This window comes from Lissotriton vulgaris, chromosome 6, assembly GCF_964263255.1.
Source record: "Lissotriton vulgaris chromosome 6, aLisVul1.2, whole genome shotgun sequence".
Classification (NCBI taxonomy): Eukaryota; Metazoa; Chordata; class Amphibia; order Caudata; family Salamandridae; genus Lissotriton; species Lissotriton vulgaris.
This window is the reverse complement of record NC_141694.1, coordinates 645239439-645265896: the sequence shown is the minus strand read 5'-3', so window position 1 is coordinate 645265896 and position 26458 is coordinate 645239439. Positions and strand designations below refer to the sequence as shown.

The window sequence follows — 26458 nt, the reverse complement described above, 5'->3', positions numbered from 1 at the left end:
TATACTGTATCTAATGAAAGTATATTGATACCACACAAATTGATATGAATACTCTGAATAGTAAGCGCATTTATTGAATACTTGATTGAGAAATTAAATTGGTGTTCCTGATGAAGTCAATCTGAAATGTCTTGTGGCCAACTGTCAATACTAATGTAAATATATAGGGACTACATCGACCATTTCCTTAACGTACTATAAATATATTCCACAGCCATAAATCGCATTCTTAGAAAACCCTCAATCTTTCCCTTTGTAGACCCAGTTTTAATTATCACTGGCCTTTCGTTGAACACTGCATAACATTGTAGCTCCTAACCTAGGCGTGTGCTCATACTGACATCTAGTGGCTATATTTAGAACTGCAGTTAAATGATCTGCCAAAACTTTACTGCTTAACAAACAAGAGCTAATAAATCAAGCACTCGGTGGTAGCGTGTGAAAGCTCCTACCACTACAAAGGAGAAGCCAGAGAGGAGACCCCATGCGTGTGGACATCGCCTGTCCGGGCGTGCATATGGTTTGTCTCCCTTTGCGAAGGAAAGTGATAACAATAGAGTCTCGCCAAGGCTAAACAGCTGCGCTGCTCTCACTAGGCAAGACCTAACAACAGAACAACTTGGAAAATCAAACTACAAACCATAAAAGGACCGCTATAAGTTAAACAATAATTGCAGAAGCACCAAAGGATTAATAAGTGTCATCTTAATGGAAACCTGAAATTTACAACAAATTGTTCTAAATACAAAGGTTAACAAAGCTACATGACAATTAATGTATTCAGTCCTTTGACAGTAAAAATAAACTTACTGGATTCAGGCAGGCTCCGTATAGTTTTACAATGTTGGGATGGTTCACTCGAGATAACTGTCGAAGCTGCAATAAACAAGCATAAAATACATTTGGCAGATTTAAGAGTATTGCTCACGCTTATTTTGACAGCCTAATTAATCCTTAAAACAAGACTCCACATTAGATTTTATAATGATACTAGCTTTTCCCGCTACATTGCTTAAATTACCTTTCAGCATGCAACACAGTGACCCAAAAATATGAAATTAGATTTGTGAAAAATAAAATGACACTGCAATAACCCATAGAAAAACTATATACAAACGTCCATTGTTTCCTACACTAAGGCTCATAGATTTTTTTTGTATTAACATGTTTCAGTATTAAGAGTTTAAAACGGATACAATTATAAAATCAAAATGTAAAAGCAAAGAACATGAGATAAACAAACCATCGAGTGTTCAACTCAATCAGACGCAGTTTGCCAATATAGGAAACCTCTAAATAACGGAGACTATAGTCATTTATGAATAAAAAAGCAAGGCGACAAAAAAAGAAGGGGTGAGAGGACCAGTTAAAGCCTGAGAATTACGTTCCAAGGGGTCACAGCCATATATGCGAAAATTAACTTTTTTTTGTAAATAACTGATCAGTACCAACTGGATAAGCACAAGCACTTTGCCTAGGGGATCACAACACCATAACCATATCAATGTTTATTTTGATTTCATAGCATGTATGTTTGTTAGACAGCGAGGGCTAAGCTTACTATATTTTAGCTAATGAAGATATTCTAAATGAATCCAGTTCCACTTCTCACATGAGAGAAGTGTGCTCCCTGGTTTTAGCTCTATATTTAAATGCCCCTATGGATGAAGGTATTCAGGCAGCATGAGCTTCATGGTGACCCAAGGTCTCTTGCAGATTACCCTCAACTCAGTGTGAGCTAGACTCCATACCCTGTTGATCCTTCAGCCATCCTCCAACATGCAAAGCAATTAGACACCACTTAAACAAAGTAATTAAAGACAAAAAGAACTACTGCACTTACAGGTGTCACACTGAGATAAAAGCTTGTTGAAGCAGCCTTTCCTTACCTGCAAGCGAAGTGTTCTGCTCTTGTCTGGGGGCAAGTACCATGGACAGCAATGTGTGACCATTACATTCAATACAAATCTCTGAGAGAAAGTGATCAAGCTCTGAAATGGACTAGTATTTTTTACTGAAGAAGTATAACCACCTGGAGTACACTCTTTATGTACTGCAAGATAAACTCAATACGCACATTAATTGTAATGAGAGGCCTGGTGCTGTATTTAAAAGCTAATTTAGCCCAGAGTCTGTTTATTAGAAATGAAGAATGATGGTATACTTTACTCGACGGTACCACAGACAGTATCTTTTTTGTGGTTCTCAGGTGGGACGAAACATATCAATTTCAGTTTTGAAAAGGTGCAGTGTTTCTGATACAATTCGGACAGTCAGTTTCCTCTGCGCCAAATCTTAAACAACCATAGAAAACATTCCCCATGTACTTCTACAGCCATAATGCAGGTATAAATCGGAATAGCAGAATAAGCATATGAGAGTGACCCACAAATGGCAGTTGTGTGCCTATCATGCCTTCCTGAGAGAATTGTGTGTTGTTTAGTGTTAGCAAAACACACAAGATGATGGACGGAATGTTGCAAAATGGCAAAACATTCACCCCCAGTCACAGATCTGGGTTTAATCCATCGTTATTTTGCTCACCAACCCACCCCAGTTCAGACATGGCCATATACAAATCAGCCTTGACCCTGTGCCTCATGGGAACAGTCCAGCCAGAACTGCCAAGCCATGTCTTCCCTGGACCGGAATCAAGCATACTAGGACCGGTTTCTGGCTATCAGCCGTCTTCAGCCAGGATAGCTTGACTCCAGTGGCGTAGTGAGCATGGGTACCACGTCTGGGCATACCCTTCCCACATAGGGTGAACAGCAAAACACACAAGATGATGGACGGAATGTTGCACAATGGCAAAACATTCACCCCCAATCACAGATCTGGGTTTAATCCATCGTTATTTTGCTCACCAAGCCACCCCAGTTCAGACATGGCCATATGCAAATCAGCCTTGACCCTGTGCCTCATGGGAACAGTCCAGCCCGAACTGCCAAGCCATGTCCTACCTGGATCGGAATCAAGCATCCTAGGACCGGTTTCTGGCTATCAGCCGTCTTCAGCCAGGATAGCTTGACTCCAGTGGTGTAGTGAGCACGGGACCCACGTCTGGGCATACCCTTCCCACATGCAAAACACACAAGGCACAGGGTCAAGGCTGATTTGCAAATGGCCAGGTCTGAACTGGGGTGGCTTGGTGAGCAAAACAACAATGGAGTAAACCCAGATCTGTGGCTGGGGTGAATGTTTTGCCATTGTGCAACATTCCATCCATCATCTTGTGTGTTTAGTGGTTTAGTGTTAGGGCACAAGTTTCTCAAGATCGAGCTTATGCACACATTACCTGTGTGAACCAACGTTGAAACAATTCATTTGGAGCGAGTGGCCAAATGATAGAGGGTCTCAATAAAGCTGGTTTCCCATGTGCTCTGTCTATTTTGACAAGCATAGTTAAAATAACTGATTTAGTGAATCTGAAATTATTAGAGATATCCTTGTAGAACATTTGGCATTAAAACAGGTAAACAGTTTCCTTCTTTTTTAGGTCACGTCTAGCAACGCAGCGCATCCGCTGCTTACTTTGGCAAGATCTATTGTTGTCCATGTAGCTGCTGAAGGGGACAGGAGATGTGCATGTGCCAGGACAAGCGATGAGCACATGCACGGCTCATAGCACACGACACCACACACTCGCGTGATGCCAGCTTTGTCAAGTGAGGAGCAGCAGCATCTCTGTTGCTTGTCTCGGTGCTGCTTGCTGCCAGCCTCGGTGTTGGATGTTTTAGAGTGGGCCGAGCGCACCCCACCGCCATTACCTACTGTTGCTGGCTCCAATCCTGTGAGTACATAGACATCTTTGTGCACAGGATCCCTGGCAGGGGAGCTCTGCTCAGAAGCACCGCTTGCCATACTTTCACCAACAGGCTCAAACGTGAGATGTGCAGAGTACCTGTCCACTCTGTACTGTTCGAAGAATTACTGCAAGCTTGTTTTAGTTGTGGTGGTTTTTCATTTCAAAGTATTTTTTTTGCCCCCGGGTGCTGTAGCGTTGCTTCATAGCGCTGTAGGCTTTCTGGGGGTTGAGGTTTCATTTCTGCACGGCTCTTACAGCACAGTGTACAGTGGTGCTCATTTCCACAACAATTTCATCATCCAATACATAACTAACAGAGTACTTACTCGACCCGCCACAAAACATCCTGACGCCTGACAGAGTTCAATTGTCATCAGGAGTGGGTAGCCAAAGACTCAAATGCTGTAACATTTGTATAGCGCCTAATGCCTTCTTATGCTGTTTGCAGCACCCACCAGAAGAGTGCTACACTCTTGTCTTCAGGGTCATGAGACATGAACATATTTGACAAACTCCACACATGAAAATGAGTGAATGGCTTGTGTAGCGCAGCGCAGCCTCTTTGTGTGGGAGGTATGGCTTTAGTGAGGATTCTCTTTTTCTTGAAGCGAGGTGTTACCTCCCTGTGCAATTTCACGCAGAGGCGCATTTTAAAGCAATAGTTTCAAAGATATAAACCGCTTAAACAGTCATGAGTTTTGCAGGCTCTACCAAAGTATGGCTCACGTGACATCATCTAGCAGTTAGTTCTTCAACCTGTTCCCAGAGGTGTTGTCACTTCCGCCTAACACCTTCTATCATTTCACCAGTTTGCACCATCCGAATGCTTCCTCTAGACCATGACAGAGGATGTACTTCGAGTACAGAGTATAAATAAAATCATTACACCGATCCCATTATCACAGTTAGTGGGGAGTGGGTCTGTTCAATTTGGAAAATGTAGCAGCTCGCTGTGAAAGAGTTGCAGCCACCCAAGAACATGGTTGAAATCAGTGACCTCACTTTGCATTATAACAAGTCAATGTCAAGCATTATCGAGGAATTAGCCCCTCTAAAACTGAAAAGGTTCTCCGACAGACAAAAATCCGTGGTTCAATAGTTCCCTAAATGAGGAAAAACAATCACTCAAACTCTCAGAGCGCAAATGGCGTCAATACCCTACCTCACCCCACTTAATCCAACTGAGACAATCCAGAAAAGCTTATAACAAAAGCATCCTTAAATTTAAAAAATACTTTTTTAGGAAAGAATTGGACAATGCAATAAATAGACCAAGGAAACTATTCGATATACTTAAATAACAATCGAATAAATCTGCCAAATCAGCACCGGTCATCACCAAAACAAGCTTAAATAGTGAGAATTTCTCAGTCTTCTTTACAGACAAAGCTAACGCGCTGGAGAGGGAACTCAAAAAATCAGCTGAAGACTTTGAAAGGGAGAAGGGTTCTCAGATGAACCACAGTCCCAACAAGAATTGGACAAACCAAAAAACAATGCTCGATGGGCAGGATTTCAACCAATCAGTGAATTAGACATCTCAAAGATCATGTTGTCCACTAAACCTAACAACCACTATAACAACCCCCTACCAGCAAAGTGCTGGTCTCCTCTAAACCACCTGCTAATCCTGTCTTGGACTAAGATCATAAATGCCTCGTTATCATAAGGCCAAATATTGGACTGTCTAAAAACAGGGCAAGTCATTCCTCTCTTTAAAAAACCAACAGAGAACCCTTCTGATCCAAACAACTTCAGACCAGTAACTAACATTCCCATGCTAGCCAAAGTTCTGGAAAAATGTGTCCAACAACAATTGATTCTTTACATTTCGGATTTCAATATACTTAATGATTGCCAATCTGGGTTCAGACCGAATCACAGTACAGAAACTGCAATCCTGCAAATAGTAGATGACGCTTTACTGGCTCTCGACCACAACGACACGTCTCCTAATATTGTTGCACTTGTTATCTGCTTTTGACACGGTAAGCCATGCCAAAATTCTGGATAGGTTGAAAAACAGAATGGGGCTATATGGTACAGTCCTAAAGTGGTTCAGCTCCTTCCTAGAGAATGGATCACAAAAGTTAATTGTCAACCAAACCCTATCAGGTTCTACCAGAAATACAATTGGAGTTCCACAAGGTTCAACTTTATCCCCGGCGCTTTTCAATCTTTATCTAGAACCACTAACGGTTATACTACAAAAAGTGAACATTTCATTCCATATGTATGCAGGTTAAACACACAGCTGTATGTCAAGGTGGCATCGACAGGAGATATAAAGATAAGAACCCTCCAATGGCTAACCATGAATCAACTGAAGCTAAATCCGCAGAAAACTGAATTCTTACTGATTACACCTCAGAAAAGTAAATTTAAGATAGCAGAATGGTCCAACCTTATCACTGCTATAAAATGTACCCCGAAGATTGTCGACTCCACTAAATCTTTGGGAATTACTCTGGACAAAAATCTGAACATGATTGCACATATCAACACAATGGCAAAGAACGCCTGTTTCCATCTAAGCTACCTGCGGAAACTAAAACCATTCCTAAATAAAACAGATCTTAAAACAGCAGTCCAGGCACTGGTCATAACCAGGATCGAATATGGGTGCACTACACTGGCTGGGCTTCCCAAGGTCACAACAGCCCCATTGAAAGCATGTCTTAATGCAGCCACAAGACTGATATCGGGATCCAAAAAATTCGACCATATCTCCCCTCACTTGAAAGTGCTCAACTGGCTACCCTTCGAAGCAAGAATTCACTTCAAGTTAGCTTGCATCACTCATAAAGCATTGCACCAGAAAACGCCAGTTTACCTTGCACAGAAACTTACGCTTTCAGGAGCACATCGAATCTCGAGGAGCAAAGACTATCTACTTCTGAAACCAGCTCGTTTTTGTAAGTAAAGAACTTATGACCGAGAGTTCTCCGGGGCAGCACCAAGAATTTGGAACGCACTCCCCCCTAGCATTAGAAGAATTCCATCCATCACAGCATTAAAAAAAGAAGCAAAATCGTTTTATATGAGAACATTTTTACCATAAGACCAAACAGCAGTACCTATGGCTAATAACTTTCCATGTCTGCTTCCATGCATTCGCCAGCATTTCACTTCTCACACGAGCGTGTATATATGTAGTGCATGTGGTGGTCTGTTTTTATGCGCTTTGATATTAACTCAAATTGTTGATTCTTATATATGTTTATACACTTTTACTGTTGTAGATTTAGTGATTTGCAGTCTATAAGGTTCTAATGTTGAAATACTTCTGTAAAGCGCTCTGATACCCTTGGTAGGGTCATGTTCGCGCTATAGAAAACACAAAAAAATACATAAAATAAAAATCAGGTTAGAAAGCTCCCCTTGGCCCAGACACAAAGGTCCCTAAATTTATAGCACTGTGCAACAAGATTGCATCACAAAAGTGACACAACCCGAGCAAAGTGTTTAATTGGCATTTACTTGGTAGCGCAAACTATCTTTTGCATTGGATAGCAGTCATAAAATAACAGAAAGTAGTGTACCTTTGCATCGAGGGAGACACTAAGGGTGGTGCATGGGCATTCCTATCAACCACTTATACTTTTGATGCAAAGCTGCATCTACTAAACTAGCATTTGAAATGCAATAGGTGTAATTTTTAGAAACTTTGACCTATTGGTATTGTGAATGACAATGCCCTTCATTATTGCAGGTTTGTTTAAACAAATAAATAAAAGGCATTGTAATTTACAATGCCAATAGGTTAAAAACTCGTAAATGTGAGACCTATTGCATTGCTTGTCGTCACTGGGTGAGAACATGTGGTGCTACTAGGAGGACTCAGATTTACCAAAGATGGGACATATATATTTAACTGAGCGAGAAGCATGGTTTTCCTCGACACAACCTAGGGAGCTCCACCAATCAAAGGCACCAACATTTTGATTCCAAGTATAACTTGACCATGAAGAGAGTTGGACTCTGATTTAAGGGATATGGAACAGTCACTCTGTGCCAAATACCCTTCCTAGAGCATTTGGCTCAGAGGTCCTAATCAGCCAAGAATTTTAAGCATCTGCTGTATTTCCCCAGGAAGAATCACCACACAGGACTATCGCAAGAACAGTTCAGATGTAACTAGGCAGCATGGTACTAGAGGCCCAGAAGGACTTACAACTGTGTGCTTTCCACCCAAGAACTTGCTGATCCTTGAATACAATGCCAGCCCGGCAGGCATTCATTATTTACAAGGGGCAGAATACTGGTACCATTTTGGATTACATTTGTGGAACTCTAAACACGGGTGGATTTGCTGCATGAATACGGCACATGCTGTTGCAGCGCTTTTAAAAACAGGTGCGAGGTGTGAGGGATAGTGCCTTACAATTGTTCATTTAATTTCCTGACAAAACTACAGAGGGCTGGGGTATCCCTTTTTCGCTCCTAGTTAATGTCTTTCTTGCAGAACCCCTCAAGGCTCATTAAAAACCCTTAACTTTTTTTTAACATACAAATATCTATGCAATAATGATTAGATCATATGACTTCTTCCACTTTAGCTATGCTGATGCGAACCAAATCAACAGGCTGGATGTTGAAAAAGCAGCCATACAAATTCACCTCCACCAGGGTCGGATATCAGTTGCCCACTCAAAGTAATCAAAAATGGCAAGATTGCAGTGCATATTCTGCATGTCACCACCTCATGGCCCAACACCTGGTGGCTGACCAAGATAACTTCTCCCCAACGAGTTAATATGGTATGCAACTTGGGCTTACTGTTGGACAGTGAACTAACACTGAAACTTCAAACTGATGTTAACTACTTTTGTGTTTGTAAATTCAAAAACTATTCTTTTTAGGTCTCGTGGCGTTTACAGCGCGAAGCCTTGTCTCGCCAGAGACCTATAGTTAGCGACTCAGCTTTCCAGGAGACAGGACCTGGCAGCGCACATCTCCTCTCCAAGAAAGCGATTTGAACGGGCCACGCGCTTTAGTGTCTGAGCTGCCGATGTGCACGCTCACGGCAACGGTGTCTCCGCCACGCGCCACAGCCAAGACAGAAACTAAAACTTAGAGAAACTAGAGATCGAAAACCGGGTAAAATGCTTTAAATGTTAATTTGACCATGTGTAATCATGTAACTTGTGCTCATATCTGCTGGATTCAGCGTGTCGGTTCAAGCACACTGTGCTCTCTAGCCGAGGCGCCCGGGGCAGCGGCCGCAGAATCCCTCACTGTATCAGATGTCGGATCTAAGACCATCGCACTAACCTCTCCCTGAAAGACGCTAGAAATGAGGTGCAGACTGCAGCGTGTTACAATCAGCCCCGACACAAGATGGTGCAGTCTCTGCACGTACCCCTGGGGGCCACTTTCAGCCCCTGCACCTCCAGTCCAGATGAGGGCATCTGCACTCAGAGGACCCTCAGCCCTAAACTCTCCCTCATTGGTCTGCTCCTAGTCCGAGACAGTTCCACTGAGCATGGAACATGGGCGGGTTGAGCATCACGGGGAGTGACAGGGGGGTGGGGGCGGCGAGGAGTGACAGGGGGGCCGCCCGGTGTGCACCACGTGACGCACGATGCTGACCAAGACTGCATGGTTAGTGCCTCATCTGATCCAAAGGGAGCATTAGCGCTACGTAAAAGGCACAAACACACAAATAAACAATCAATGAGTTGGTTACATTTTAAGATGCTCCGGAAATACGGATGCATGGTATTGCCTGCAAACGTATATTAACACGATAGGTCTATGATTTATGGCTTGAATTTTTTAATTTTCTGGCACAGCCGACTAATCAGTGTCTGTGCCGCAGGAAAGTTGGCCGCAAGCCCTTTGATAGTACTTAACACACCTCCGTCATGCAGAGTAAGCACACGCTTTATGAGAAAGGTATTAAAGAAAATTGTAGTCCTACAAATACAAACACAGCTATGCCTCGAATATGGAGCAGCCTTGAAGCAACGCTTAGACTAAAGACTAAAAAACTGATCATGCCGTCGGCAGTATGACTCAGACCGTTAAAGTTTGCTTGTGATGCAAGGGTAAAAAGTGTGAATTCTGCTGAGGCCAAGCCAAACCATCAATCCTTAAGAGGCTGGTATACTAAGTATGTTATGCTCACAGTTTTGCAATTCACGTCTTTGGTTTTTTAGGTCTCGGCTAGAAGATCTTGAAACACGCCTGTCGCGGCGAAGCAGAACTTGGTGTGCATTTTTTTCTGAATTAAGCTATGGACATTATCTTTTGCCCACGCTGAATAATTATTTCAATGACCTCTGAATTTCCGTGCAATCTGCCAGTGTGTGTTATCTGAAGTGAAGTCTGTGTGTGGCTGGGAGGTAGTACGGGTGACGGGGGTCATGAAGTGTGTGTGGAATTTGAAGGAAGCCAGGCGTGGCAATCCAAAGCACATTTTGAACTTTATTTGCGCTTTTAATTTATGCCCGTGACTTCAAGGCTGGGCGCACTTACTTGCTTGAATTTAGTTGCAGTGATGGCCCGCTTGCGTCCAGCAAGGGCAGCTCCATTTCCCCACGTGGCAGAAGCTTGGTTTGCTTCTCTCTGTGACGAAGGGAAATATGTGAGTCTTCTCGGCTTGTTCTGTTCTTCCTCTGCCCTCATGCTTACTGAGCAGGCCTGGCACGGCCCGGCGTGAGACTGTATACCGGGGAGGACAGGCTCTCTCGCCGCACCGCGGTCTCCCGACTGCATGATGCAGCAGGACCCTCCCCCTCACCCAGGGACCCAGTGTTCTCGAGTTTGCCGGCCCTCTCTGAAATAAAATTGCCGGCAGGCGGCATTGGCATATTAGTTCCTAGGCCTGTCCTGTCCCAGGGTGGGGGCCTGACTATTGGACAGGTCTGAGATGCGAACAGCAGTGTGGTGTGAGCAAGCGCGGCCAGGCCCTGCAAAACAGTCAGGCTGTGCAAAATGACGAAGTCGATCCAGTTAGCAGCAGAGGCCTCATCAACCATAACTGAATCGCGCGATGTTAGTAGGACGTGTGACATCACATCCTCGCGGCGACAGCCAGTATCTCAGCCCCGCGGCGCCGCGGAAATCAAATACATTGTAGCTAATTGCTTTGACCATGGGCAGTGACATATGTTTTCACGCCCTCCACCAAAGCAGCACCCTCTCACCCTCACCCACCCTCACCCACTCACCCACCCGCACCACCTCACCCTCACACCCCTTCACCCTCACACCCCTTCACCCTCACACCCCTTCACCCTCACACCCCTTCACCATCACACACCCCTTCACCATCACACACCCCTTCACCCTCACACACCCCTTCACCCTCACACACCCCTTCACCCTCACACACCCCTTCACCCTCACACACCCCTTCACCCTCACACACCCCTTCACCCTCACACACCCCTTCACCCTCACACACCCCTTCACCATCACACACCCCTTCACCATCACACACCCCTTCACCATCACACACCCCTTCACCATCACACACCCCTTCACCATCACACACCCCTTCACCATCACACACCCCTTAACCATCACACCCCTCTCACCCTCACAACACTCTCACCCTCACAACCCTCTCACCCTCACAACCCTCTCAGGAACACCATCACATCACTCGGACACCACCACATCACTTGGGGACAAAGAGACACCACTCAGGGGTACAACCACGTCACTCGGGAACACCACCACATCACTCAGGAACACCATCACATCACTCAGGAACACCATCACATCACTCGGTAACACCATCGCATCACTCGGTAACACCATCACAACACTCGGGAACACCATCACAACACTCGGGAACACCATCACAACACTCGGGGACACCACCACATCACTCGGGGACACCACCACATCACTCGGGGGCACCACCACATCACTCGGGGACACCACCACATCAGCTTACCATTCACAAACAATGTTTATATACCAATTGCAAATTAAATTTTTTTAATGCAAAACGGCATTTACAATGCCAGTAACTCAAACTTTAATGCTGCGTGACCTATTGCATTGTAAATGCTTGTTATTGACAGTAAACTGTTGCAAGACACTGATCCAAGCTGCTCTCATGCTTGGATTACAGGATATTTTTATGTTTAGATTTTCAAAATTTCGGATGGCATAATGTGCAGGTGATTCAAACTTCAGCTGCTTGGCTCATTTTGGGCTTTACCAGCATAGATCACATTATTCAGTACACTGTAAGTCTCCACGACTGCTAATGATGAAAGAAATGATTTTCAAATGTCTCCGCAATTGTCCTAGGACGATTCATAATAACCACTCAGCCTTCCTACAGTGTTGACATCATAGCAATAGCTCACTGTTAGTCTACCTACCTAATGTTCGGTAAATACCTCAAGATTTGGGTTGTCATTCGGTCGTCTTCATCTCAAGTGGAGTGGTGTGGCTCACTGGTTAGAGGCGGCAGACCCGGAAGCAGAGGACGGCCCGGGACCAGGGTTCAATTCCCGACGCGGCAGGGTTGTGAACCAGGGTCAGCGGACTCGATAATTCTCGCCTCGGTGCCTACTCTAACCAGGGATCACACTCGTCAAATCTGGGTATTAGCTTGCCTCGTCTCCACAACGGCCCCCCACAAACGCCGGGGCTGCCTGGTTTCACCTTGGAGATACCTAGGAGGGAACATCTCACAGGGAAAGCCAAGACGGGTTCCCCAGCGGTCTATAGCGCTAGGACGCCTCCGGGTAGCAATGCGCTTTACAAGACACACGCACAAGTGCGTCAGCAGAAGGCTTATTACATTTTTCATCTCACCCTTGAGGGTGCAGTTGCCATAAATAAATCAAGTTCATCATCATCATCATCATCATCATCAACTCCAAGTTGAAATTTTAAATTCTAACAATTTCAATTAACAGTTTAGCCCACTATCTTGACAAAGCAACAATTTTTAAAATGCGGCACCAATGCATCATGGTTATTTGAGAAGCCTACATTATTCTAGTTTTACCTTCATTCAAAAGCTAATTTACAAAGTATTTAGCAACCACCTAAATGATACAAGTTCGGATTGTTATTTCAGTATGGGACATCAAACTTTTAACAGACTGGGTCAACAAAAATGTTTGTGCTGCTGATATTTGAAGCTCAAAAGCCATCAAAGTAGTTAAGGGCGTTAGCTTATTGCACATGGACCAATCCTATAAGTCAAATTTTAGCTTCCAGGAAATTTCTTGTTTTTAAAAAGGGACACTTGTGGTAGTTTTCTCTTGTGCAAGGCCAGCAAACGGTATCCCTCCCAGGTAACTTAATCTACAGCAGAATGCTTCTAGTTTCGTTTGTCGTCGCAATGTGATAAAACTGCCTCTTTGCTGGTGTATGTGTGTGTATTCAAAAACACAACCTTCTGAGGCCACTGACCCAGAGCTACCGATATGCAAAATTTACGTATATTAACACGATAGGTCTATGATTTATGGCTTGAATTTTTTAATTTTCTGGCACAGCCGACTAATCAGTGTCTGTGCCGCAGGAAAGTTGGCCGCAAGCCCTTTGATAGTACTTAACACACCTCCGTCATGCAGAGTAAGCACACGCTTTACGAGAAAGGTATTAAAGAAAATTGTAGTCCTACAAATACAAACACAGCTATGCCTCGAATATGGAGCAGCCTTGAAGCAACGCTTAGACTAAAGACTAAAAAACTGATCATGCCGTCGGCAGTATGACTCAGACCGTTAAAGTTTGCTTGTGATGCAAGGGTAAAAAGTGTGAATTCTGCTGAGGCCAAGCCAAACCATCAATCCTTAAGAGGCTGGTATACTAAGTATGTTATGCTCACAGTTTTGCAATTCACGTCTTTGGTTTTTTAGGTCTCGGCTAGAAGATCTTGAAACACGCCTGTCGCGGCGAAGCAGAACTTGGTGTGCATTTTTTTCTGAATTAAGCTATGGACATTATCTTTTGCCCACGCTGAATAATTATTTCAATGACCTCTGAATTTCCGTGCAATCTGCCAGTGTGTGTTATCTGAAGTGAAGTCTGTGTGTGGCTGGGAGGTAGTACGGGTGACGGGGGTCATGAAGTGTGTGTGGAATTTGAAGGAAGCCAGGCGTGGCAATCCAAAGCACATTTTGAACTTTATTTGCGCTTTTAATTTATGCCCGTGACTTCAAGGCTGGGCGCACTTACTTGCTTGAATTTAGTTGCAGTGATGGCCCGCTTGCGTCCAGCAAGGGCAGCTCCATTTCCCCACGTGGCAGAAGCTTGGTTTGCTTCTCTCTGTGACGAAGGGAAATATGTGAGTCTTCTCGGCTTGTTCTGTTCTTCCTCTGCCCTCATGCTTACTGAGCAGGCCTGGCACGGCCCGGCGTGAGACTGTATACCGGGGAGGACAGGCTCTCTCGCCGCACCGCGGTCTCCCGACTGCATGATGCAGCAGGACCCTCCCCCTCACCCAGGGACCCAGTGTTCTCGAGTTTGCCGGCCCTCTCTGAAATAAAATTGCCGGCAGGCGGCATTGGCATATTAGTTCCTAGGCCTGTCCTGTCCCAGGGTGGGGGCCTGACTATTGGACAGGTCTGAGATGCGAACAGCAGTGTGGTGTGAGCAAGCGCGGCCAGGCCCTGCAAAACAGTCAGGCTGTGCAAAATGACGAAGTCGATCCAGTTAGCAGCAGAGGCCTCATCAACCATAACTGAATCGCGCGATGTTAGTAGGACGTGTGACATCACATCCTCGCGGCGACAGCCAGTATCTCAGCCCCGCGGCGCCGCGGAAATCAAATACATTGTAGCTAATTGCTTTGACCATGGGCAGTGACATATGTTTTCACGCCCTCCACCAAAGCAGCACCCTCTCACCCTCACCCACCCTCACCCACTCACCCACCCGCACCACCTCACCCTCACACCCCTTCACCCTCACACCCCTTCACCCTCACACCCCTTCACCCTCACACCCCTTCACCATCACACACCCCTTCACCATCACACACCCCTTCACCCTCACACACCCCTTCACCCTCACACACCCCTTCACCCTCACACACCCCTTCACCCTCACACACCCCTTCACCCTCACACACCCCTTCACCATCACACACCCCTTCACCATCACACACCCCTTCACCATCACACACCCCTTCACCATCACACACCCCTTCACCATCACACACCCCTTCACCATCACACACCCCTTCACCATCACACACCCCTTAACCATCACACCCCTCTCACCCTCACAACACTCTCACCCTCACAACCCTCTCACCCTCACAACCCTCTCAGGAACACCATCACATCACTCGGACACCACCACATCACTTGGGGACAAAGAGACACCACTCAGGGGTACAACCACGTCACTCGGGAACACCACCACATCACTCAGGAACACCATCACATCACTCAGGAACACCATCACATCACTCGGTAACACCATCGCATCACTCGGTAACACCATCACAACACTCGGGAACACCATCACAACACTCGGGAACACCATCACAACACTCGGGGACACCACCACATCACTCGGGGACACCACCACATCACTCGGGGGCACCACCACATCACTCGGGGACACCACCACATCAGCTTACCATTCACAAACAATGTTTATATACCAATTGCAAATTAAATTTTTTTAATGCAAAACGGCATTTACAATGCCAGTAACTCAAACTTTAATGCTGCGTGACCTATTGCATTGTAAATGCTTGTTATTGACAGTAAACTGTTGCAAGACACTGATCCAAGCTGCTCTCATGCTTGGATTACAGGATATTTTTATGTTTAGATTTTCAAAATTTCGGATGGCATAATGTGCAGGTGATTCAAACTTCAGCTGCTTGGCTCATTTTGGGCTTTACCAGCATAGATCACATTATTCAGTACACTGTAAGTCTCCACGACTGCTAATGATGAAAGAAATGATTTTCAAATGTCTCCGCAATTGTCCTAGGACGATTCATAATAACCACTCAGCCTTCCTACAGTGTTGACATCATAGCAATAGCTCACTGTTAGTCTACCTACCTAATGTTCGGTAAATACCTCAAGATTTGGGTTGTCATTCGGTCGTCTTCATCTCAAGTGGAGTGGTGTGGCTCACTGGTTAGAGGCGGCAGACCCGGAAGCAGAGGACGGCCCGGGACCAGGGTTCAATTCCCGACGCGGCAGGGTTGTGAACCAGGGTCAGCGGACTCGATAATTCTCGCCTCGGTGCCTACTCTAACCAGGGATCACACTCGTCAAATCTGGGTATTAGCTTGCCTCGTCTCCACAACGGCCCCCCACAAACGCCGGGGATGCCTGGTTTCACCTTGGAGATACCTAGGAGGGAACATCTCACAGGGAAAGCCAAGACGGGTTCCCCAGCGGTCTATAGCGCTAGGACGCCTCCGGGTAGCAATGCGCTTTACAAGACACACACACAAGTGCGTCAGCAGAAGGCTTATTACATTTTTCATCTCACCCTTGAGGGTGCAGTTGCCATAAATAAATCAAGTTCATCATCATCATCATCATCATCATCAACTCCAAGTTGAAATTTTAAATTCTAACAATTTCAATTAACAGTTTAGCCCACTATCTTGACAAAGCAACAATTTTTAAAATGCGGCACCAATGCATCATGGTTATTTGAGAAGCCTACATTATTCTAGTTTTACCTTCATTCAAAAGCTAATTTACAAAGTATTTAGCAACCACCTAAATGATACAAGTTCGGATTGTTATTTCAGTATGGGACATCAAACTTTTAACAGACTGGGTCAACAAAAATGTTTGTGCTGCTGATATTTGAAGCTCAAAAGCCATCAAAGTAGTTAAGGGCGTTAGCTTATTGCACATGGACCAATCCTATAAGTCAAATTTTAGCTTCCAGGAAATTTCTTGTTTTTAAAAAGGGACACTTGTGGTAGTTTTCTCTTGTGCAAGGCCAGCAAACGGTATCCCTCCCAGGTAACTTAATCTACAGCAGAATGCTTCTAGTTTCGTTTGTCGTCGCAATGTGATAAAACTGCCTCTTTGCTGGTGTATGTGTGTGTATTCAAAAACACAACCTTCTGAGGCCACTGACCCAGAGCTACCGATATGCAAAATTTACATTTATGGCTAATGCTATAGAAATGAAAGCCAATGAACTGATAGTCTGTGAATATTGTTTTCTTTTCTGTAACGACTCAAACAGCTCATGTGTGTGCTTGTGGGATGTGCACAACAAAAACGACCCTATGTCACCGCCCTGCGTACCTAAAAAAGTATTTTGTGAAAACTCTGGTTATCAAACATAGGAAGTAAATTTTACTCCATCACAGTAACAAGCTTTAGAAATGCAATAGGTCTCGGATTTATTTGAGTTAGAGCTAATAGCATTGTAAATGGTAATGTCTTTTAGCCATGTGTTATGGAGTGTATGCATGTGGTGTGTAGTGGAATTATGTGGGTTGGATTGAAATTGTAGCAATAGTGGCATGCTGCGCTTTAGATGAATATGTTTAAAAGTAAAGTGCACCATACTGTGATTGCTACAATAGTTAATTGTGGATGCATTAACAATTGATGTGTGCACTGATGGCTGATGGTGTGTGTGCCTGTAGAAATTGTGCACTGATGGCTGGTGGTGTGTGTGCTTGGTGGAAGCTTGCACTGCCGGCTGGAGGTGTGTGTGCTTGGTGGAAGCGTGCACTGATGGCTGGTGGTGTGTGTGCCTGGTAAAAGCGTGCACTGATGGCTGGTGGTGTGTGTGCCTGGTAAAAGCGTGCACTGATGGCTGGTGGTGTGTGTGCCTGGTAAAAGCGTGCACTGATGGCTGGTGGTGTGTGTGTGCCTGGTGGAAGCCTGCACTGACAGCTGATGGTGTTTGTGCCCAGTGAAAGCGTGCACTGGTGGTGTGTGGTGGCGAGTGTGTGTGTGGTGGCGAGTGTGTGTGTGGTGGCGAGTGTGCGTGTGGTGGCGAGTGTGCGTGTGGTGGCGAGTGTGTGTGTGGTGGCGAGTGTGTGTGGTGTGGTGTGTGTGTGTGGTGGCGTGTGTGTGTGTGGTGGCGTGTGTGTGTGTGGTGGGCGTGTGTGTGTGTGTGGTGGCGTGTGTGTGTGGTGGCGTGTGTGTGTGTGTGTGTGTGTGGTGGCGTGTGTGTGTGTGTGGTGGCGTGTGTGTGGTGGCGTGTGTGTGGTGGCGTGTGTGTGTGTGTGGTGGCGTGTGTGTGTGTGTGGTGGCGTGTGTGTGTGTGTGGTGGCGTGTGTGTGTGTGTGGTGGCGTGTGTGTGTGTGTGGTGGCGTGTGTGTGTGGTGGCGTGTGTGTGGTGGCGTGTGTGTGGTGGCGTGTGTGGTGGCGTGTGTGTGGTGGCGTGTGTGTGGTGGCGTGTGTGTGGTGGCGTGTGTGTGGTGGCGTGTGTGTGGTGGCGTGTGTGTGGTGGCGTGTGTGTGGTGGCCCGTGTGTGTGGTGGCCCGTGTGTGTGGGGGCCCGTGTGTGTGGGGGCCCGTGTGTGTGGGGGCCCGTGTGTGTGGGGGCCCGTGTGTGTGGGGGCCCGTGTGTGTGGGGGCATGTGTGTGGGGGCGTGTGTGTGGGGGCGTGTGTGTGGGGGCGTGTGTGTGGGGGCGTGTGTGTGGGGGCGTGTGTGTGGGGGTGTGTGTGGGGGTGTGTGTGTGTGGTGGTGTGTGTGTGTGTGGTGGTGTGTGTGTGTGTGGTGGTGGTGTGTGTGTGGTGGTGGTGTGTGTGTGGTGGTGGTGTGTGTGGTGAGTGTGTGTGTGTGTGGTGAGTGTGTGTGTGTGTGTGTGGTGTGTGTGTGTGTGGTGTGTGTGTGGTGGTGGTGAGTGTGTGTGTGGGTGAGTGTGAGTGTGTGTGTGGGTGAGTGTGAGTGTGTGTGTGGGTGAGTGTGTGTGGTGGTGAGTGTGTGTGGTGGTGAGTGTGTGTGGTGGTGAGTGTGTGTGTGTGTGTGTAGTGTGTGGGTGGTGGTGTGTGTGTGGTGGTGGTGGTGGTGTGTGTGTGTGTGGTGGTGGTGTGTGTGTGTGTGTGGTGGTGTGTGTGTGTGTGTGGTGGTGGTGTGTGTGTGTGTGTGGTGTGTGTGTGTGTGTGGTGTGTGTGTGTGTGTGCGGGTGGTGGTGTGTGTGTGTGTGTGTGCGGGTGGTGGTGTGTGTGTGTGTGGTGAGAGATGTGTGTGGTCTTTTATGTGTGTGGTCTTTTGTGTGTGTGGTCTTTTGTGTGTGTGGTCTTTTGTGTGTGTGGTCTTTTGTGTGTGTGGTCTTTTGTGTGTGTGGTCTTTTGTGTGTGTGGTCTTTTATGTGTGTGGTCTTTTATGTGTGTGGTCTTATCCTGCACTCTGCACTCTGCACTCACACACACTCTGCACTCACACACACTCTGCACTCACACACACTCTGCACTCACACACACTCTGCACTCACACACACTCTGCACTCACACACACTCTGCACTCACAAAGTCATCTGGCAGCTTCCTACTGTAACAGACGCGTAGGCCCTTCAGGTCGGCACTCAAATTGCCTGCGGTCCCTCCTAGAGTGTAGAGCGACAGGCAGCATGAGATGTGTATGCGGCCCCACACACAAAATCACCAATCAATAAAGATCCACTGTAAGTTTGTGAAAAGGTGCAAATACTCTTGGCAATATGTGACTGCTAGCCGCTGAGGGGTTTGAGAGTTCATTCTTTATTTAGGTTATTGTGCTTTTCTATCAAAGGGCTTGAACAGCTTCCTTAGTGTTTTTGTTGTGGTCATGATTAAAGGCACATTGTGCAAGAATAGATGAGCCTTACTTTTGAAACAATGCTGCAACAATTGTTCCAGAGCAGTCTTCTGCCTCTGCTAGTGAACCTTGATCGTCTACCTTCCGTAATGAGGCTTTTAAAATTGGAAGGTGGGGGAGTTAAGATAAAGGCTGTCCAATAAATGTTCTGAATCATTTCCCTATGACTAGTAGCAGGCTACCCTCCTCCATCAATCCACAGCATTGTTTACTGTGCCCGCCACCCCAATTATGTGCCCAACTCGTTGTGTTTAGTGGCATCCACAAGCACCTGTGAACAGTCTCAGCTTCCTCCCCCCAGACTCCATAGAGCTCACAGACACTTGTCATTTACTCACAATAGTATGATTCTAGGCTCCCATGAACAGTTCTGCAACAGTTTCTAGTAGCTCACTGGCTAATGCTGGTCCCATTCATGTAAGCACACACAGTGCACATTGGTCTTCCTGTTGTACAGTGAGCTGGACAGGAGCATCTAGATCAGCACCAGGAAAGTGAACTATAATTGAGGATGCAACAAGGAGCGCGCCTACCTGTGAACTAGATATACAAGCACAGAAAAGCATAGACTCCACGTATCACTGTATACTGGTTAGAATAACACTGGGAGGAGTCCTGTAATGGTCAAAACAATACATAACGCAATCACTGGTGGGGCAGAGACAGGAAATACATCCACTAAGACAGGGGTTTGCTTCTTTACTGCAAGACACACTGCACAGGAGCTGACTGTATATGTTGCTGTGTCATTAATTCTGGATGTGGCAGCCATCTAAGGAGTGGGGAATCCACAGAAAATCAAGCCACATTGCACAGCTCTGCTGCTGGCAAATAAGGCATGATAGGCTTTCGAGTTTTCTTCAGTGGTGACTGGCCCTACAGATGCTGAAACTTGTAGTTAAACAGCAGGGGAGCGCTCAGGAAATGGACATTAGCGCAAGTGGTTCCTAGTGGGGAACTGGGTAATAACAATGAATCTCCTTTGTAGTTCATGTGGAAATAGGTGTGGGAGCGAGGAGTCTTACTTCTGGTGTCCTGAGGTTACATTAGTATTCGAAGCAGTCAGTCAGTCAGTCAAACAATCCTTATTTCGATTAGTTAAAATCATAAAAAGAAAAAACAGTGCATACATCCTTTGTACATAAAATGGTTAAAAAACAGTCAATAAAAGGCATTCGGTTAAATAAAATTTATATATATATATATATATATATATATATATATATATATATATATATAAACACTATTTAAAAAACACAATGATCAAAACATGTCATCTACCTTTGTTATGTACAGTGTTTACAGTATAAAGTGCATCACAGGGTGTCTTCGTATAAAGTGCATCAGTAACTTACTTTTAATCAAAGGACCACAATCCCCTTTTAGATCCTAATATGCAATTACATAAGAGCGAGTCTTTTGTTATTATTATTCACCCGGGCCGCAGCCACCAGGAAACTCGCTGCACTAAAGATAACACGCACGCTACTCAACAATTACAAATACAAAAGGGCAGGCCTCACTTGCACGAAACCAGCTTCACAAAGAATAGGGTTCAAGAATTTTTTACGTGCTTTTGAAAATTTCTCACAGAACATGACAAGATGGAGGGTGTCTTGTATCGAGAACCTGTCACTTGAGCATGGTACATTATCCTCCGGTTTCCCCCATTGAGGAAATACACCCAGAGTAAGGTGTATTAAATTGAACCTAAATCTAACCAGCAGAAAACGCTGGAACTGATTAGTGACAATCTTCAAATAAGGTTCAGTAGTAAGACAGGTTCGTAGTACATAGATACTTCTCACTCCCGGTTTTCTAAGTTCCTGCTCCTCCCTTTCTTGCTCCAACAAATTCAAAAAGCTCATTTTCACCCATCGTAAATCCTTTTTCTGTATTGCCTCCGGGGCAGTATACAATTCGGGTCGCCCCAGTCTGGCACACGCCGCTCTAACGTATGCCATCCATGGGATCTTATGTACCTTGTCAAGGGCCAAACAATCTTTTAGGATTTGATGATTAAGAGTGATCTCCTCATTAAGCCATGTCTTCACCCAACAGATCAGCTGGGCCAATTTTAAATGATCTGAAATGTAGCTTAGGCCTAGTTCAGCATGTAGGGAGAATGTCGGAGATGACTGAGGAACCGACAGTAAGGATCTAAGAAACCTATTTTCTATCACTTGTAAATTACTCACAGGGACATATCCCCCTATAGCGGTCCCATACGAGGTAATCGCTAAGCACTTAGATTTATGTACCTTAAGCATGGCCTCCGTGGGCCTAGCTCCTAGCCTCTTGGAAAAAATAAATAGGTCTGATGTAGATCTAGTAACAACATTGCACTTTTGTTTTAGCTGGGGACCCTAGTTGCCTTTCTCATCAAAGAGGACTCCCAGATAAGGAAAAACCGGAATCCTCGTAACTTCCGCACCCATGCAAGTAAAACTTTTAACCTAGTATTCGAAGCAAATGGGGCACCAATTCCTCCCCTTTAGCAGTTGACCCTCAGGGTAATGAGAAAGATAGTCCAAGGATTACTCATGGAGGTGTTGTGGGTTTGAAATTCAGAACTATGGCAAAGCAGTAAAAATTAGTAAATCAATGTCCGGCTAGGACATTCACTTTTAAACAGAAAAGATACTTTAATTAACACACAACTAAACAAACAAAGTTACAAATGTATGCACTGCAAGCCAGGCCTCCCAAGCCTCTCCTGATCTAGAGATCTGGCAAGCCTCTTAATGTAAAAAAGAAAATGCAAGTCACTTCCTATGAGGTTTATCAGAGAGTTCATATTGTAATAACTTATTGTATTCCTCAGGCACTTCCCAATGTAAAACTTCTTCCAATTGCATTTGTTATGAAATTAGACCATGTAAGCCCCTTCCGGTTGTATTTGATGGCGGGCACATGCTGAGTGGCCTTGGAGCTGAGACAGCATGTACCCAGTCTCGGGATCGTACCCATCCTTCTTTATCTCCTTTGTTCACTAGCTACCAACTAGAAATTTCCAGTTGTGGGTGTGTCTTTATTGGTTCTGAATTGTACATTATGTACTGCCATGCTTGCTGAATTCAGTCACTCTGCAGCAATCCAAGGAGGCTGGTCAGACCGGACTCCACTGGAGTGTACCTGAATAAAATATACTTGGTTTGTATTCTCTACTGTCTGACCGACTCTTCATTTGTGTGGAAGGCTGAGAGGTGGTCGCAAGTGACCCTAATCGGGTCACTTTCTTCAGTTGGTGCTCAAACAGGTACTCCATCGGGTGACCTATCCTCGCCCGCGGACGGGTGGCGAGGTCTGTGCCACGTCGGGTTGGACGGGCAGACCAGGGATCCCTGCATGAGATTCCTGAACTCGCAGCTGCCCAGTCTGTCTGACCGGTTGGTGCCTCGCCCGGCGATCATTCGACTGGGGTCCTGAACGGCGAAACCCTTGGCTCGGATTGTTTGGTCCGAAGAGTCGGCAGTGGAGAATAAATCGGTTTGACCTGTGTGTACCAGGTGAGTTTGCTTTGGTTCTTTGTGGATAAGGTACCATTTTGGTTTATATTTGGTACGGTCTGAGGGCCGAGTTTGAATTTTCTTTAGTACGGTCTGAGGACCTGTTTGGATATGTAGTGTTTTTTAACACTATGTTAGGCAACATAAGAAATTTGGCTTACTTTTGAAAATTGCTTTGAAAAAAAGGGAGGGACCCCACTAACAAAGAGAAGGGGTACCACAGGTAAATAAAAATTGAAAAGTTCTCTTGCGAAGATCAGAACAAGCCCAGTAACACCTAATGCTCTCTTTCGTGCCTTTCCGTTCACCAACTACACACATTCAAGCAAAAGGACCCCAGACCGTACTGGCAATTATAATACATTTGATACAAGAAATGCATAAAAACACATATTTTTATTATTTAAAAAACTGTTTCTTTTACCAAGTTCTCTTGATTTCATTCGGGTGATCAAATGTATCACAATACATTGAAAATACATACAAAACACAATATTGTATCATATAATAATGGGAGACAAAAACACACAATAGCAACCTATTAATCACATCAAGTTTTGGTTGTTCCCTATAGAATTTGTTCCATTATTTGTAAATTATCCACAGCCCTTCACATTCTATTGGACAAACAAGTTCCCGGGATACAACCATTAAAAAAACAAAGGCGTCAACGCGTTTCGGTGCTATTTTTCAGATGTAAACCACCTTCTTCAAGACAATAACTATGCATCAGTCTCTCTTGTATTAAGACCCGGAAAAAGTCCTTGATAACCCCAGTGGTGGATCAGAACCTTGTGTTCTTCAAATATTGTGGGCGGGGCTCCATAGGGCTCCAGGCGCCTGTTTTACACAGTTTCTAGTGTTTTGGGCACAACACCCCTCCTACAGTATTAATAGTGATGGAGGTGCACTCAAGTATCCCCTGCAGTCTTTAACCACTTGGGGAATCCAAAGATCCTTATGAATATGGAACACTATGGTGTTGCTGGAAATCTGTGAACTTATTTGTTCATATAAATGAGATTCCAGCTGTGCTCACTTATAGTGGGACCTTGCTATTAAAAATATCGAACGTGGTCGTCTCTGCCGTCGATCGAGGAGTGTGTTTATTTACTTTTGAAAATGCCTTGCTTTAGTCGGTTCTTGGTTTCTTATTGTCGTTCTGCTGATGCTCGACTGGAAGAAAGTCAGCCAGCGCCTCCGGAAGACACTTCAAATTATGACATTATGTAAAACATGGCATTGGCCCCATTATGTTTAGTACGTTATGGCACAAATATATGAGGGACAATGCAGAGTTTCAGTGGCTGGTGACTGGCACATTTGAAGAACAAAAAAATTTTTTTTTTTACAGAAGTTGTTTGTGAAAAGGAGTAGGCAGTCAATGTCTGATTCTCTCAGAACATGGCAAAAAGAGGCTAAACAGAGGCGAATGAAAGCAGAGAAAGAGGCCCGGAAGCGGAGAATGCAGACATTGACTCAGAAAGCTGTAGCGCATGATAGAGAGAAGCAGGAGATGGGTATTGAACGTGAAGATAGGAGGTTTCCGTTGAATATTGACAAATATTACGTAGCCCGAGAGGAAAATTATGCTTCGTTGAAGAATTGTTAGATGCTCGACCCCCACCTCCGTATGCCCCACAGAGGGTATATCCCCCTCTTCCGAAACAGGCTCAGCTGCCTGGTGCTTCTGCCTCTGCTGTCTCTGCTTCTGCTACTCTTGCTCAGTCTGCCTTGGCCACGGCACCTCCTGTCCTTTCTTTGTCTTCACCGTCTGTGGCAACTGACTGTCAGCACTCCTGCAACACCTATTGCTTTGGCATCCCTTTCAGCAGCTCTTACACTCACGAACCAGCCAGAGGCGACCTAATGCCCACTACCTCTGTTATCCCTCTCTCTGTTTTCCTCCATTCCCCAACATTGCAGAATATCGGGACACCAGTGCGCTGCCCTGAAGACAGAGACTGGATGAAATTCAAGGACAGAATAGGGTGAACGTTGATACAATATGACGTGGGGGAGGCTAAAAAACAGGTAGTAGCTAATCATGCTGCGCAGTGGAAACAGAATCCTATTTATGGCGTGGAGGATATGTATATGTTGATGAAAGATCATGAGCCTTTTGTGCAGCAGCATACCCTTAAACACCTGACAGGTACTTTGATTGGGCTTTGGAAGCAGTGCTTCAATGAGACAGCACCACAGATTATTTATGATATTAAGGATCATGTCTAATAGCTGATATGGCGCCTGGTCAGGTTTTTGGTAATGTTGCGATATTGGTTGCTTATCGGAGTAGGCTGCTTGAGAAGAGCCCGAAGATGGTATCTCAATTTCCGATGAGGTAGGTCCACCCCATATATCACCCTGAAATACCAGAGCTGAGAGGTCAGCATGATGTTGTTACTAGACCAAGGGTAGAGGCCCGTTTCCAGGAACAGTGGGTTTATACCCCGTGGAAAGGGAGTGCAGTCTTGTCCCTTAAGACTCAGTTAGCTGACCCTAGGAAAAATCCTACTGCATATTATAAAGAATTGACTGAGGCCGCTTCTACGACAGTGATGATGCTTGAGGATATTGAAATTTCTTTGGTTTATTGGTTCCTGTTGATATTTGGAGATGAGTACACACACAGGACCACGTCGTGGACATGGGTGGTACCTAGGATCAGATTAAAGCATGGGACCAGGAGAGGCAGCCCGGTGAGAAGCCTAAGGCAGAGATACTTGCTTTGCCTGGCCGAATTATCACGTATATGCATTCCCTTGTTCCACCCTGAAAGCTTGATTGGGACATGCTATCGGCTTGTCGCCAGAAGAAAGAGGAGTGTATGATTTTTTCCACCCGGGCTAAAAGTGAGTTTCTTGATTATAGTGGACGGGACTGGTCGATTGAAGGTGGTGTACGTTTGTTTGTTTGTAGATTTGTTTCCAACCTGCTCCCTAAGACTGGGACTAGATTACAGGCTTCCGAGAGTACCTGGTCCACCTCTTTTCCTTCTGTTATCTTGAATATGGCGTAGTATTATGAACACAGGGAGAAAGAGGAGAAGGTGGAGAAAAAGCATAAAGAGTTGAAGACGAAGGTGTTGTTGCAGCAGGCTTCTCAAGGGAATGGTAGAGAACGTGGGTGTATGGCCAGACAGCTTCCCCGTACTGGCAGAACTACTACGCCTGTAGGACCAAATCAGTGTGCGTACAGTAAGGAGGAGAGACTGGTGCAGCGAGTGTCATGTGCTTTTGCAGAAGGTGGCGCTCCCAAGAGGACGAGGGTCTCGTGGACGGGGTTGTGGAGATGGTGGCCAGGACAGTGGAGATGGTGGCCAGGACAGGGCTCAGACGGCTGAGACATCACAAGGTTGTACTGATCAGAACTACTTTGACAACCCTCGGGGCAAACAGTA

General features: G+C 45.5%; 1 protein-coding gene across 4 annotated transcripts in view; it reads right to left on the bottom strand.

Annotated features, from left to right (window-relative positions):
* Positions 1-26458, bottom strand: part of MAP3K7 (mitogen-activated protein kinase kinase kinase 7) — a 319714-nt gene that overhangs the window by 264107 nt on the left and 29149 nt on the right. For all 4 annotated transcript variants that reach the window (XM_086926641.1, XM_086926642.1, XM_086926644.1 and 1 more), the window contains exon 3: positions 811-876. In XM_086926641.1, coding sequence (XP_086782767.1) covers positions 811-876 — 66 coding nt within the window. The remainder of the gene's footprint in view (positions 1-810; positions 877-26458) is intronic.